Genomic DNA, 12,396 nt, shown 5'->3' with positions numbered 1-12,396 from the left:
CAGTTACCATGACGACCCGTGCAGCTCTCAAAAAAGGCGGGCGTCGGAGTTCACAAAAGATTGCCGCTGCGGAAGAATGGGGGCGGGCTTCAGAGCTCGTGAAAGAATGTTGCTGAGGAAAAATGAGGGCGGGCTTCAAAGCTCGTGAAAGAATGTTGCTGAGGAAAAATGAGGGCGGGCTTCAAAGCTCGTGAAAGAATGTTGCTGAGGAAAAATGAGGGCGGGCTTCAGAGCTCGTGAAAGAATGTTGCTGAGGAAAAATGAGGGCGGGCTTCAGAGCTCGTGAAAGAATGTTGCTGAGACAAAATGAGGGCGGGCTTCAGAGCTCGTGAAAGAAATGTGTGTGAATGTGTCTGTCATAAAGAAAAAAGCTTCCCATAAGAGAGGGAATCTATCCTTTACCCTTCTCAACACATCACATTTTAGATCCCATTAGACATGGGGATGGGGCTAATCTGACCATGAATTTAAGGAAATAACTGTCTGAGGACCTGGATGTGTGGATGCATTTACCAGACCGGATTCCGAAATATGTAACAATATATATAGACATATAAATACATATATATTGTTACAGTGCCGGGGGTCGGCCGCCAACCGACTGCTCTGAACAGAGCCGTAAGTCGAGTCGGCCCGACCGATCGCCCGGAATATAGATCACCGCCCGGATAAGTCCGAGTCGGCGGGTCCTTGTACAAGAACTGAAATATGCCAATGGGCAGACCACGTGGGGTAGGGTCGATTGCCAATCTTCAATGTACCTAAATACCCACGTGATCCAACTACCGGGGTATTCAACCCTCGACGGAACCCGTACGGAACAAACCGCTGAGGCGAGCTTGTCCGTGCGCGATTCCGAGCGGCTTAATCACCGAGAACCGTCGGTCCAAGTGTCCCCCTTTTACGGCAAACCAACGGCTTTCTAACTCCCAACACACGAAATGCTCAGTCAATGAAAGAATCGACGCGACAAGCTGAAAACATTTTACAATTGGGGTATTTATTAATAATAATGGGGAACTAGGGAAGCACGTAAGAGCAGAACTATACCGACTATACGAAATGCAATGCAAACATTTACAGCACACAAAGCACTTAACAATTTCCTACTTATTAGACGCGCCCACGGACACACGTATGCACACACACACACCCAAGTAATGGTGGCTGAGACCTTTAATAACGAGCTCCAGCTCGGAGGACAGGTGAGCTGAAACCCAGGACCTATCTCGAACCTCTCCACCTCGTGTGGTCTTCAAGTTTTTCGGACCCGGGCTCCAGCGAGAGCGAGCTGGATCCAATCGCCGTGAGCCGCGATCCTTCCCAAGCTCCCGCAAATCCTCCCGCGCTTCTCAACACGTGCTGGTGAGACGAGGCGCCGATCCTTTCCGTCGATGCGTCGCTTCCCCGAGGAACCACCTCCATGAAGAGGTCGATGAGTCGCACCAAGCCAGGAACCAAACGGAGAACAAAGAGCTCCACGAACCAAGAAGAAGAAGAAGAAAAAGAAGTAGAAGAAGAAGAAGCCACCATTCGCAGCTCGAGCCGAACAACCGGCTCAACTACCTTCCAAACAGAGCAGCTCTCCAAAAAAGCCTACCGAGCCAAGCAGGACCCGAAGCTCTGCTGAACAACTCCTCTGCAGAAGCAAAAAGCTTCCGAAGGCCTCAACCCTAACCCAAGCCAAGCAGGACCCGACGGCCTGCTGAACGACTCCCCTCAACTCCGAACACGAACAAAGAAAGGATCTCCTCTTTATCCTTCTCCGCCCCTCCCCCGCGCCCAGCGTGACTCATGCCCTCGTGATCCATCCACCGCTCAACCACGGGTGGAAGGGAGTGGTTGATGTCATGAATCACGGGATGGCAGGGCTCTTCTTACTCTTCGCAGAAGAGGGGGAGGGGCATCTCCATTGTTCGCTCCCTAACTATTAAATCGATCGGCAGCGCATCTGATCGATTTCTAAACATTTAAACAATGGAGGGTGAGTTATCTCGGGAACAAGCACTTATCCACATAGCTGACTAAAGGAACCTGCACGTTGTGTGCAATCGAATTCCAAATTCGTAACAATATATATATATATATATATATATATATATATATATATATATATATATATATATATATATATATACATACATATTATATACTAGTGCATGCCCGTAGGTGCGTGCCCGTAGGTGTGGGCCCGTACATGCATGGCCGTACGTGCGTGGCCGTACGTGCAAAAAAAAACAACCGGAATTGTGACGTCATTTGTGACGTCATAGCACCGTGTCCTGTCATTGGTTGGCAAATAAATGGCCGTAACTTGGGAACCACTTGTCCAATTAATATCAAACCTTGAAATGGCACATTCACAGGACCCCAGCAATATTCCTAGCAAATTTCAATTAGATCGGACCAGTGGTTGTCGAGAAACAGCAGTCGCAGACACACACACACAGACAGACACACAGACACACAGACAGACAGACAGACAGACAGACACTGCTGGAATTATAGAAAGATATATACATACATATATGTATATATACATTTATACATATATACATATATGTATATATATATATATATATATATATATATATATATATATATATATATATATATATATATATATATATATATATATATATATATATATATATATGAGCCTGGTGTTGGCGCAGTGGTTAGGGCAGCGGCTTGGGATCCAAAAGGTCCTGAGTTCAAGCCCCGTTGGGCCACTGAATTAATACACCAGGGGTTGACTCAGCTTGTCATCCTTCCGAGGTCGGCGAAATGAGTACCAGTGTACTGGGCCGGTGTATACCCCGGTTAAAATAGGTGTACCATATCCCTGTGTCGTAAGAGGCGACCAGGGTTGCGTCAGGAAGGGCATCCGGCGTAAAACATGTGCCAAATCACTATGCGGATCATAACGGATGATCCGCTGTGGTGACCCCTTACGGGAGCAGCCGAAAGAAGAAGAAGAAGATATATATATATATATATATATACACCGGGCGTAGTGGCGTGCGCCTGTAATCCGGCTACTCGGAGGCTTGGGTTGGAGGATCGCTTGAGGACGGGGGCTCTGCACTGGGCAGGGTGCAGAGCAGCCCGGAATCATGGCGAAACCCAAATCCTGATCCCTGTGTCGTAAGAGGCGACCAGGGTTGCGTCAGGAAGGGCATCCGGCGTAAAACCTGTGCCAAATCAGTATGCGGATCATAACGGATGATCCGCTGTGGCGACCCCTAACGGGAGCAGCCGAAAGATGAACAACAACATATATATATATATATATATATATATATATATATATATATATATATATATATATATATATATATATATATATATATATATATATATATATATATATATATATATATATGAGCCTGGTGTTGGCGCAGTGGTTGGGGCAGCGGCTTGGGATCCAAAAGGTCCTGAGTTCAAGCCCCGTTGGGCCACTGAATTAATACACCAGGGGTTGACTCAGCTTGTCATCCTTCCGAGGTCGGCGAAATGAGTACCAGTGTACTGGGCCGGTGTATACCCCGGTTAAAGTAGGTGTACCATATCCCTGTGTAGGAAGAGGCGACCAGGGTTGCGTCAGGAAGGGCATCTGGCGTAAAACATTTGCCAAATCACTATGCGGATCATACGGATGATCCGCTGTGGCGACCCCGAACGGGAGCAGCCGAAAGAAGAAGAAGATATATATATATATATATATATATATATATATATATATATATATATATATATATATATATATATATATATATATATATATATATATATATATATATATATATATATATATATATATATAGAAAGACCCTCTCCCTATGAATGGAGGGAATGGGAAATCAGCTCTCAACTAATCAACTAAACCCAGGTGGCTAGGATTATAAAAATAATTTGACACCTCCCATGCTCTTCTTGCCGACGAAGCTGCATAAAGCAACCAAGATGGCCTACGCAAGGTAAGCACACCCGAGGCCTTGTGGGTGGTTCTTTCTTTATCATTTATATATTTACTGCTTTTAACATTTGTACATGGGACATGCTTGGGAGCCTCATTGGTATGCATTGCTGTCTGCACTGTCACTGATGATTCACCAATAAGCAATGAAACCGGTCCGGGAGCTGAGGTGGTGTGTAGCATTGGGATTTTCATGTGTGTACTCTGTGTGAATGTCTTTATAGCTATGGAGGAACTCTGGGAAGGGTTTGAAACAGCAAAGCACTTACCTTGTGTAGGCCTTCTTGGATTGTTTATTCAGCTTCTTCAGCTAGAGGAGTGTGGGAAGTGTCAATTTATTTATATAATCATAGCCTCCTTGGTTTAGTTGATTAGGTGAGAGATGATTGGCTATTACCTCCATTCACCGGTGAGAGATGTAGGTGGGTCTTTGTTTATTATATGTCTACACTATAATCTAGCTCGGTGTTTATTATCTCCTCCGAGACAAAGTGTCAAGAGTCTAGGAAACTCAGCTATATTATACTTAGTATACATGACTGGACCGCTTTACTTTTTAGCTCATGAGTGAAAATGTACATACTCGCTCCGAATCACCTGTCACTGCACTACATTTTCAAAAAAATGCTGACAACATATTCAGCGTCTCAATGACAACCCCATAAAAGCCATTCAGGAATCAACTCCTCATTCGCAAAAAAATGACACATGAAAAAAGGAACGAAATCACGACTGCAGATCTCCGAACCATGAAGGAAAGAAAATCACGTGACCACCACCACCTCTGCCACCCAACCATGGGACGGGTCATCCACCAGTATATATAACAAGGAAAACAAGGAAATCCAACACAGGTGGCGGCAATTCAGCCCATCATGCCTGCGCGAACACCACACCAACCCAAGATCCAAAAAAGAAAATGCAAAAAAAAAGTTTTTAATTAATGAATGAAAAAACATTTTTGTTTGTTTTTTTGGTTTATTTTTTTGGTTGTTGTCATTCTTTTTTCTTCCCCTCGGAGAGGGGGCATGGGCTTGGTTAAAAACACACATCAACCACACAAACCCCCCTTAACAAGACCCCCACCAACAGCACTCCATACACAATCACCCATCAATACTCAAACTACCTAAAAGTCTTATCAACATCCCCATACCCCTCTATCTCCATAACTTCCAAGTACAGATACCTATCCAATTCTAATTTAAACTTATCTACTTTTTCTTCTGCCACTACCTTTCCAGGGAGACCATTCCATGAATTAACTACTCTTTGAGTGAAAGTCCCCTACCTAACTACCGTCTTAACTCTCCTCTTCTTTACTCTCATATATACATATATATATATATATATATGTATATATATATGTATATATATATATATATATATATATATATATATATATATATATATATATATATATTGTATACATTTATATATACTAGTGTGTGCCCATATGTGCGTGGCCGTAAGTGCAAAAAATAATAATTAAAAAAAAGAAGAAGCAGAATTGTGACGTCAATTGTGACGTCATAGCACCGTGTCCTGTCATTGGTTTGGTAAATAAATGGCCATAACTTGAGAACCACTTGGGAAACAGCTGAAACGGATGAAGAAGAACGATATCAAACCTTGAAAAGGCACATACTCAGGTCCCCAGCGTCAATTGTGAAGTCATATCAAACGAAGAAGAATAAGAATTGTGACGTCATAGCACCGTGTCCTGTCATTGGTTTGGTAAATAAATGGCCATAAATTGGGAACTACTTGGCCGATTAATATCAAACCTTGAAAAGGCACATACTCAGGTCCCCAGCAATATACCTGGCAAGTTTCAATTAGATCGGACCAGTGGTTGTCGAGAAACAGCGGTCACAGACAGACAGACAGACATAGATTGCTGGAAATATATATATATATATATATATATATATATATATATATATATATATATATATATATATATATATATATACATATGTGTGTGTGATGGTGAACGTTAAAGATCTCTCAGAGACCTATGAAAGCATCCCACCAGTATCTTACTCTTTCTACAATATCTAATACTTTAATTCCCTACTGAGTCATGTCATCCCTTTCTCTCGACACAATACTGTACAGCACTGTATTTTACCCAGATTGCAACTACTCTTCCTATTTGATATTTAAGTTACTAAATGGAAGACTAAATACTGCATTGGAGTCATCAGAAGGAACCCGAATAAGCAAAGAGCAAAGATGGAGTCATTAGGAGATTCGGGTTTCAACCAATTACTCCGCTACCTTCGAACCCATACAGGTGTAACCAGGTGAGCCTTCCAGAAAAGTTTCTGCAAGAATTCACTTCTCTTCTCCCAGACAGAGATATATAATGAGTAAAAGAGATAAAAGAGATAAAACAAAAAAGAAAGAACCTTCACATCTTGTACCTCCTCTCCTCATGAAACATCGGGTCGCCTCCGTTCACGGCGTACTTGCGCCTCCCCACGGCGACCTCTTGAAGGTACGACGTAAAGGGAACGCCTCCTATGACGGGACCATTCTCGCCTCGGGACACGCTCGGACACCTGATCAGACATGTTTTTTTCTCCCAAGTCTGCCTGTTGCTCTTGTCTGCCTGGCTGTGTCTCGGCACGAGTTAAGACAAGGTATGAACCAAGTACCGCGAAATGTCGTGTACAATGATAACGGTTACATTGTAACATGTATTACATGATTAGTCGTCATGTGTCGAGATGATCGCTTGGTTATTGTTCCATGAAAGGTTATTGATCCTGGAGTGACGAGTGAGGATGATGTGACGATGGTTGCTCAGTTGTTCTGCTTTTGTCGTTTCACCGGAAGGATTCCCATCACACTGCACGTCCCTCTCTTTCTCTCCGCACCCCTCCATCTCCAACAGGCTTTTGTTGTTTGTTTTTGCTTTATTGTGACGTGCGCGGCACACGAGCCTTCTTCTATGACGTCACACACGTGGGGTCGCTGTCCGAGCTTGTGGTGCTGAAGTGAAAAATCTGTTTGGAGGTCTCACGGTTTACCTTGAACTCACCTTTTCTTTCACCTCGTCTCGACATCTCCCGCTCACCGCGACCTCGTGACGTGTTCCACCACCTCAACCAGCACGTTTTCTCGGTTCCCCAAAGCTCACTTCGTCATGCTGTCTCGGCACTCCTCCATCCCACCAAAACCATTCATTCTCTCACGACCTCTTCCATACCCTCAAACACGAAGCCCCAAACCCAGCCCCCAAATGTTGGGCCGACGAATCAGAAAGCCCCGATTCGTAGCCAAAGGAGGGGCCATAAAGGTGGCTCACAAGAACATCCAAGAAGAAGGTCGTTTTCTCATGGACGTGTTCACCACCTTGGTGGACATGAAGTGGTCACACACCCTCGTCATCTTCACGTCCGCCTTTCTCAGCTCCTGGCTCCTTTTCGCCCTCTTCTGGTGGCTCTTGGCCTTTGGTCATGGGGACCTTGAGGGCCGTGGCCGCTGGGGACGGCGTGGTGGAGTTGGAGGACCCAGGGTCAGCTCAGGGGACGAGGAGATGTGGCCGATGCCTTGCGTCACCGGTCTACATTCCTTTGCCTCGGCGTTCCTCTTCTCGGTGGAGGTTCAGGTAAGGGTCATTTCAATTCATGACCTCCACAATGGCGTGATCACATCCTTGCACACGGGCTGGTTTACAAACCACAGCTTGGACTGTTAAGCCACATATCCAAGGTGGTTTCACTTACATGAACAGCAAAGCAAAAGAGGTCTTGCAGCAGCACCCTTGGTTTTTATATCTCTGATGACCGCCGCCACCGAAGGTGAAGGATGTTATGTTTTCATCTCTTTCTGTCTGTCTATTTATCGCCTACAAGTCACAATTTTAAACCGATCTTCACGAAACTTCACCGCATGGTAGAGTTTCTCATAAGGAGGAAGCCTATTAGTTTTTGAGGTCAAAAGGTCAACATAGACCGAAGGTCAACAACTAAGGAGGTATTTCTAAAATCCTCAATTTTCATCCCAATTACAATGACTTGAAAGTTGAAGAGGATTTATATTTCAGGTCACTGAATTCAACCACCTATTATTTTTTGAGATCAACATGGACCCGAAGGACAACATAGGCCGAATTTCTAAAATTGTCAATTTTCATCCAATTGACTTGAAATTTTAAGAGGATTTGCACATTTAGTCATTGAATTCAACCACCAATTATTTTTTAGGTCAAATTTGGTTTATGGATTTTGCAAGAATCGTGCTCTGCACGAGGTCTTCTTCTTGTTTGTTTGTGTGCAGGATATCTCAAAAAGTTGGGGACGGATCCGGATGAAATTTTGTGGACAGTTTGGGTGTGTGACAAGGACAAATTGATTTGATTTTGATGAAGATCCAAGTCGGGCTCTGGATATGATGATTATATAATTTTTACAGTGATTCTTCACCATTGAGAGATCGGACCAAAAACGAGAGATAGCACGATATCTCAAAAATGTATGGGCCCGATATGTTCTCGTGGATCAGGCATTGCATAGTGGAGGTATGCTCTCGACTGAGTGCCCTTCTAGTTTTAAAATTCTTTTTGACTTTTATCTTTATCTTCTCATTCTGGAAGAGGATGCGCAATTTTGTCATCACCGACTTCTTCTTACATGTAGAAGCACAAGGCTCTGAGTAACATCATTCGCTGAGTGGTGCAGGTGTACCGCTGATGCAGTTCCCCCTGTATGTTGGAGCAAGAATTTGTAATTTGTTCAGGGTTCTGGTGGTTGCTCTTCGGCTCGGATCCTCTTTGCGATGGACACCGTAGGAACTATAATGTCTCTGCTGGTCTATAATGTCTATAATTATAAATGCTGGTCTCATTGTCTACATCTGTATCCATGTCATATTTGTCTGTGCCTCATGTCCGGTGCAGGATCTAGTAACACAAACCTCCAACCTTCAGGTGACCATCGGCTTCGGTGGACGGATGCTGACGGAGCAATGCCCAGTTGGCTTGGTCGTGCTCGTCCTGCAGAACATTTGCGGCCTGGCAACCAGCGCGGTTCTTCTCGGCTGTGTCTTCATGAAAACAGCGGAGGGACGGCGGAGGGCCGGTACCCTACTCTTCTCACGCAATGCAACCATAGCCCCTCGGGGTGACTGCCTAGCATTATCCTTCCGACTGGGGGACCTACGCCGTTCATTGATCCTGTCCGCCACACTTCGCCTCATTCTTCTGCGATCTCCAGAAGGCTCAGGTGCCTGGGAACCTCAACACCTCAGGGTGAGTCAAAGGTTTTGGACATTTTAGACATCATTTCTACATTTGGCTCCTAGCGTTCATTTTTTTTAAAATCCTGTGCACAGGTTGACCACCCACCTGGAGGCATGGGGGTCTTTTTGGTTGCCCCTATTGTTGTCATCCACATCATTGGGCCAGACAGTCCGTTGTATGACCTGACTCCTCACAACCTATTGCAGCAGAACATGGAGGTATGAGGTTAGACAGGTTGAGTGAAAATGTGATGTGTTTTATGCTCCCCTACCAAGGAACTGACTGTTTACCACTGACAAAGGTTGGAAAAAGGTTTTTCCCATCTTCTGTTTCTCAACCGCAAAGCGTAGCTTTCTAAGCTGTGTAACAGTAATACCATGCCGAAGGCAAGGTGTTTGGGTGACATGTGACAATTACTAACAGAACGTGCTGTAACCTCTGTGATGGAACTCCATTGGTGGCATTACTGTACACAGCAAGGGGTTTGAGTTACTTATCGTCTGAAATGACATTTATTGCATGCACGGGGTGCCCAGTGGAGGTCGCACTGGAGCTGCTGATCAGGTTCGAGGAATATATGAATGTATGTACACAATCACCTGTTAACATGAATGGGATTCGTGAACCCCTGTCCTATACTAGCACCTGCGACAAGTGTCCCGACAAACAGAGAGTGCCTGCAACACATCTACCCAGTTTAGTACCCATTACCGGTTAATAAGAACTCTAAAATAAAGCCATAAGGATAACTATCACCATTAAATGGACAACTCAAGCCTCCTGGAGCAACTACTGGTGAAGCACCGGGGTCCATGGTCACCATTCCAGTTAAGAGGTGCTAGTGATGTGTCCTCCCTCATGGGAAGGCATACCAGCTCTTCTCTTAAAGAGAACTAGCAGGGGTACCCAGCGTTGCCCGGTCTATTTTTTTTGGTGGGGGCCTAAAACACTTTGTGTACTCACTGCTGAACCTCTGAAAGTTTGACGACGATGTGTTCAGCTATCTCTGAGAAAAATGGTGACACACACACGGCTCTCATAGTATAGATTCACTCCACACAAGGGTCCTGATGTTGCGATTTGACCGATTATAAAGTTGAAGATGTGGTTTGACAAAAACATTTTCAGACTGATGTTCACTGACACTGAATAAGGGACTCGTGTGGCTTTCACCGACTGCAAATTGACATTTCAAAATTCGGTTTCCTGTTACCATGTCCAGTCATTCTCCGGGTGTTTATCTTCTAGTTGGTGGTTCTTCTGGAAGGTGTGGCAGAATCTACAGGCATTACGACACAAGCCCGGACCTCATATCTCCCCGAAGAAATCTTGTGGGGCCGACGTTTTGTCCCACTGGTCACCCGCGAAGACCAGCGTTACGCCATCGACTACTACAAATTTGGACACACGGTCTCAGTGCCAACCCCTTGGTGCTCGGCCAGAGAGTTCAGCATTGCAAAAGACCTCGGCCACTCCACGCCCGTTTGTTCGAGAGGGTTAGGAGCGCCAATATCTGCACACGCATCTACAAAGACACGTAGGCCTCAGTTGGGGGGGTACGAGGTAATTTGCGAGGATGACGAAAGTGACGAGGAAGATTATTCTGATTGTGATGGTGGCAGACCAAGCGTTTGCGAATGCTGATGAGAGATGGAATCGAGTGGAAGTGATGGATTAACGTTGAAGATCCGTTCACTCCCCACGTGACAGGTCACGACGCAGTAGTTGAGCTGGGGGTGTTTAAGTGCAACTAGACGTTGAGTGGGAGGAGGTTACTCAGTGGTTGTTGTTGCTGTATTGAATCGTTTTGTGTTTAAAAAAGAAAAAAAAAAGAGCACGAGAGAGTAAATGCAGACATTCTACCTCATTTCACCCAATGCACTCCACATAAACCCATATGTTCAGTTCTCCCATAATGATGTAATTGTCATAAGTACAAAAACACCATTTTTCCCTTCGCTCGTTCTTCACTTTCACCACATTTGCTATTGTAACCTCAATCTACCCCCTACCCCACCTCACTTTCTGGCCCAAAGGGGGGTAAGGGGAGGCTGGTGTTGGGATTATCAAACAGTTTATATAAATTCCTTTTACCTTGTTTGCTAAAAATCACAGAAATTGCTTCCATTGGCTCTGAAATCAACTTTAAGGTGTCCGTAGATCTCGAAGTCTTGGATGTTTGCTTTTCTTGGATTCTAATCATTTTGGTTTGCTCGTAATGGGGGAATCAAGCATGTGACCGCTTTGGGGTGGTCCTCGGCGGTGCTGCCTCGTGCAGAAACCTCTCCGACGACTCGAACACAAAAAACGAGCAACACAGGGTAAATTAAAAAGCAGTTCATTGTTTGAAAAAGAGACAAAAAAAATACAGAAATCAAGCTCGTTTTGAACTACATATCAGTTTTTAAAAGTTGCGTTCACAAACAGATATTGATTAAGAGGTCTTTGGTAAAGAACATCAGGAGAGGTTAAATTGCGGTAAAAAGGAGGTAAAGTTGGTCATTTCGTTCGCACGAACATCTTCAATGCTTCACTGGTTAAATGTGTGAACTCCACCTCAAGTAGGACGGCTCAATGTTTGATGGTCAATGTTGCCTTTTTGGTGTGACCCCCCTACTACCTAGAAGGACGTCACGTTCCCACTATATCATGCTACGGTACACCACGTTGATTATACATCACCGCCTTTGTACGGCTTCATCACTGGTCAAATGAAAAAGTAAAAATTCAAAGTTCAAACAAAAGTCAATTTTCAAAAATGACAATTACTCCATGAGATCTGATCATTAAAGGTAATCTTTTCTTTTTTTATATATTACAAACGCAGATCTGTCAAAATAATTTAAACGACTCCCCCCCCCCCCTCCATTCTCGTTTTCACCCCAATTGTGCATACGTCAGAAGTAGATAGGCCATTGTGGAATTTTTCAAGAAACATTACACAAGAAACAACAAAAATGCACTATATTGAGGAGTGAACATGAGAGCAACAGTCATTGGCTTAATCACATGACGCATTGCTGTCACTTTCTCGGTGGGAATTGAAGGAGGAATTGAGGTTTCTTTAGGCCAGATGAAGGTGGACAGGCAAAAGATTAAAGAACTGCAACTGATAACACGATGGGAAAGATCATGCAACAAAATAGAATTTCAGGAAGGGAAAAGT

General features: G+C 44.3%; 1 protein-coding gene across 1 annotated transcript; it reads left to right on the top strand.

Annotated features, from left to right (window-relative positions):
• The first annotated feature begins 6,502 nt into the window (after positions 1-6,502).
• On the top strand, positions 6,503-12,094 carry LOC147010188 (ATP-sensitive inward rectifier potassium channel 11-like). Its single transcript, XM_085860982.1, has 5 exons — positions 6,503-6,627; positions 6,882-7,598; positions 8,919-9,239; positions 9,323-9,448; positions 10,479-12,094. Exons 2-5 carry the CDS (start codon positions 7,134-7,136, stop codon positions 10,872-10,874), a joined length of 1,308 nt encoding a protein of 435 aa, XP_085717108.1. The 5' UTR covers positions 6,503-6,627; positions 6,882-7,133; the 3' UTR covers positions 10,875-12,094.
• Positions 12,095-12,396: the final 302 nt, after the last annotated feature.

Source organism: Eptatretus burgeri, chromosome 17, assembly GCF_056783735.1.
Source record: "Eptatretus burgeri isolate ZD-2024b chromosome 17, Ebu_testis_v1, whole genome shotgun sequence".
Lineage (NCBI taxonomy): Eukaryota > Metazoa > Chordata > Myxini > Myxiniformes > Myxinidae > Eptatretus > Eptatretus burgeri.
The sequence above is the reverse complement of the archived record's forward strand: the minus strand, read 5'-3'. Positions and strand labels throughout refer to the sequence as shown.